General features: G+C 29.0%; 1 protein-coding gene across 3 annotated transcripts in view; it reads left to right on the forward strand.

Moving 5' to 3' along the window:
- Positions 1-2,882, forward strand: part of LOC106472430 — a 62,675-nt gene that overhangs the window by 20,756 nt on the left and 39,037 nt on the right. For all 3 annotated transcript variants that reach the window (XM_022401003.1, XM_022401004.1, XM_022401005.1), the window contains 2 exons: positions 1,254-1,444; positions 1,889-1,972. In XM_022401003.1, the coding sequence (XP_022256711.1) occupies positions 1,254-1,444; positions 1,889-1,972 (275 nt within the window). The remainder of the gene's footprint in view (positions 1-1,253; positions 1,445-1,888; positions 1,973-2,882) is intronic.

A 2,882-nucleotide genomic window follows, 5' to 3' on the forward strand; every position in this document is an offset into this window, starting at 1 on the left:
AAATATTTAAAGGCTTAGCAAACTACATCAAGCAGCAACCAAGTACAAAGGTCTACTAAAATATATAATTGTTTGCTTTATTTCTTTATCTACTCTTCTATGTTTTAGGAAAAATAACTTTAAGAACTTAGCAATAATAGCAATAATCTATATACATATATAATCTATAATAATTGAAATGTGACTGTATTTTACAAAGTACTAGTCGACTAAAACACTGTCAATATACTTAAAGAGTACTTCATTCTTTTTTCTAGTGCATTTAATTAAGACCATTTCATATGTTTTCATTTCTTATGTTTAATGAAGCTAATTTTACTGGTCTGTTCTTTTTTATTTTATCACTTAAAGAGCATAAAGATTAACAGAAGGTTATTTGATCCCTTCAGATTTTTTTTTACTTCATAAACAGTAAAAACCAAGGAGTACAGCTGTAGCATATGATCTAGTTGTACTACTTTCCATATAGCTACTGTTAAAGTTAACTGTTTTAACAATAAAACTTGGCAAAAAAACAACAAACTGCAATGACATTGAAAGACTGTATTTGCAACAAATTTTAATAAAAATATCAATTGTGGTAATCTTTGTTGTCTCCACCACCTCCATCACCAAATTAATTTTGAATTGTGAATAAAAAGGAAGCTCCACTTGTAATTGGTAAGATAGGCTCAAATCAAAATATTTTATACACATTGAAAGCCTTTTGAAAATCGTCCAGTTAGGACAGGTAGAGTTGGTTATTTAACTTTTTATTTTTAATTTGCTATTAATTTTAGTTTATGCTAATCAATTCTACATTTTTTTATTTTCTTTCTGGTCTGTATTGTTTCTTTTGTGATTTTTTTTTAATCATGTAACATGCATTTCTTGACTACAAACACTTGCATACTAAAAATCAGAACAGGCACTATGCCTGATTATTTATGACTGGAAAGCTACGGAATGGAGTCTTACAGCATAAATGCAGATCTGTAGTAAATTTCTTAAACAGATATGTTACTAAAGATTGCAGCTGAAAGGTATTAGTGAAAGTATATTTTACTTTACTTGTACATTGTTCTGTACATTTATGTAAGGGATGTTTTGAAAAAAAAGTTTTTTGTATTGCATCCTTTTTTTTTGGTAAATTTGTTTTAATACATTAATATTATATACTTAGTTAACTTTTACTACAAGTGACTGTGGAAAGCAATTGTGTGTCAGTGAACTGTATTAAATAAATTATTATTTTTTTACCTCTATAACATCAGAAACTGAAGTTTCGATGGCTGAAACATCTGCATCCAGAGTTCTGAATGAAATAGAAACTGATAGTGATGAAAGTGATGGACAGTCAGAAATGTGTCCTGTATGTTTAAACAAATTCCGTGGGCAAGAAATTGGAACTCCAGAAAGCTGTGACCATTCTTTCTGTTTAGAGTGTTTACTTGAATGGTCCCGGGTAAATTTGAATTACATTCTTTATAATTTATAGGGGATTTTTAGATGTGTAAAATGTATGATTTATTTATGCCTCTTATTTTAATTTGGTCAAATGATTCATTGTTTCTCTATAAATATTTTTTTTAGATGTTATCATTTTCATTATGATGTGCTTTGGAAATGCTTAAAGACCATGGAAAGAATACAGCTGTTAATATTAGTTAAAAAGATTTTACATGCAAAATGTATACAAAATCTAGCAACTCAAATATGGACTTCGTAGGCTAACCAAAACTAAAAGGGGAAAAAAAACAACTGTACTAATACATTTTTATTTTCTAGTTTGAATGGTAGATTAAGATATATTTTAATTGTGTTTTAAAGTTAGTAGTTGAATTTAACATTTGATTTTGTTGTTATATATACATTATTTGTTTGTTTTCTTTATTTAATACTCCTATAGAATGTCAACACCTGCCCAATAGACAGACAGCGATTCAGTCTCATTTTTGTTCGTCTTGAGTTTGGTGGAAAAATTTGCAAGCGGGTAAACAGTTTTGAAGTGTTTATGTTGTTTAGGTTTAAGAGTGATATTTTAGGAATTCTTTCAAAGATATAACGTTTTTTACTGAGCTAGATTTAGGCTTGTTCTTAGAGACTTGCATAGATTATTAGTCAAAGTTAACTAATCTTGTGGTTTATTAAAGTTACAAAGTACAACATTCTTTTTCTTTATTCTATTTTCCTCTTTTTAATATATTTTACTTCTACTTACTTGTTTATAAATTATTTTATTTTGTATCCAACTGACTTATTTTTATAAACTCCTACTGTAGTAGGTGACAGGCAGGAAGACAAAGGGACATTGTGGGCTAGAGTACCTTTTGTTGCTTTTATGGGGGCTGAGCAAGGCCCAGTGTTAGGGCTGTGTTCAAAGGATTGTACACTAGCCAGGAATTTGAAGATAGCTCTAAACATTTGAAAATTCACCAGACAACATTCAGTCATTGTCAGATTTTTTCTCTTGTTAACAGAAGTTGTTTGACAATGTTTGAATAGTAATCAGAAAAATATCACTTGCATGAAAAATTTGATTGCTTGATTCATATAATGCCCATTACTTAAACAGAAGCTGTTGTATGAAAAAAAAACAAGAAAAAAAAACACCACCAAAATGTTATGTGTGGCAGCTTACTGTTTGTATCACACATAACATCAAATATGTGCACATAAACAATGTGTATTTTGTAATTTCATTTAAGACATTAAAACATGATGACTGTTCTGTATAATATATTTTCAAATGTGTGAATCTTGAAGATAGCTTTTATATGCGGAAACATCTGTTAGCTGAGTTATTGCACAGATCTTAAAAATATAACGTTGATAAATGGAAACATCGGCACATGTAGATACGTAGATCTTGAAAGTTGAGTTGTTCAAAACTTGAAAATAGC

The sequence above is a fragment of the Limulus polyphemus genome, unplaced genomic scaffold (genome assembly GCF_000517525.1).
Source record: "Limulus polyphemus unplaced genomic scaffold, Limulus_polyphemus-2.1.2 Scaffold5330, whole genome shotgun sequence".
NCBI classification, from domain to species: Eukaryota; Metazoa; Arthropoda; class Merostomata; order Xiphosura; family Limulidae; genus Limulus; species Limulus polyphemus.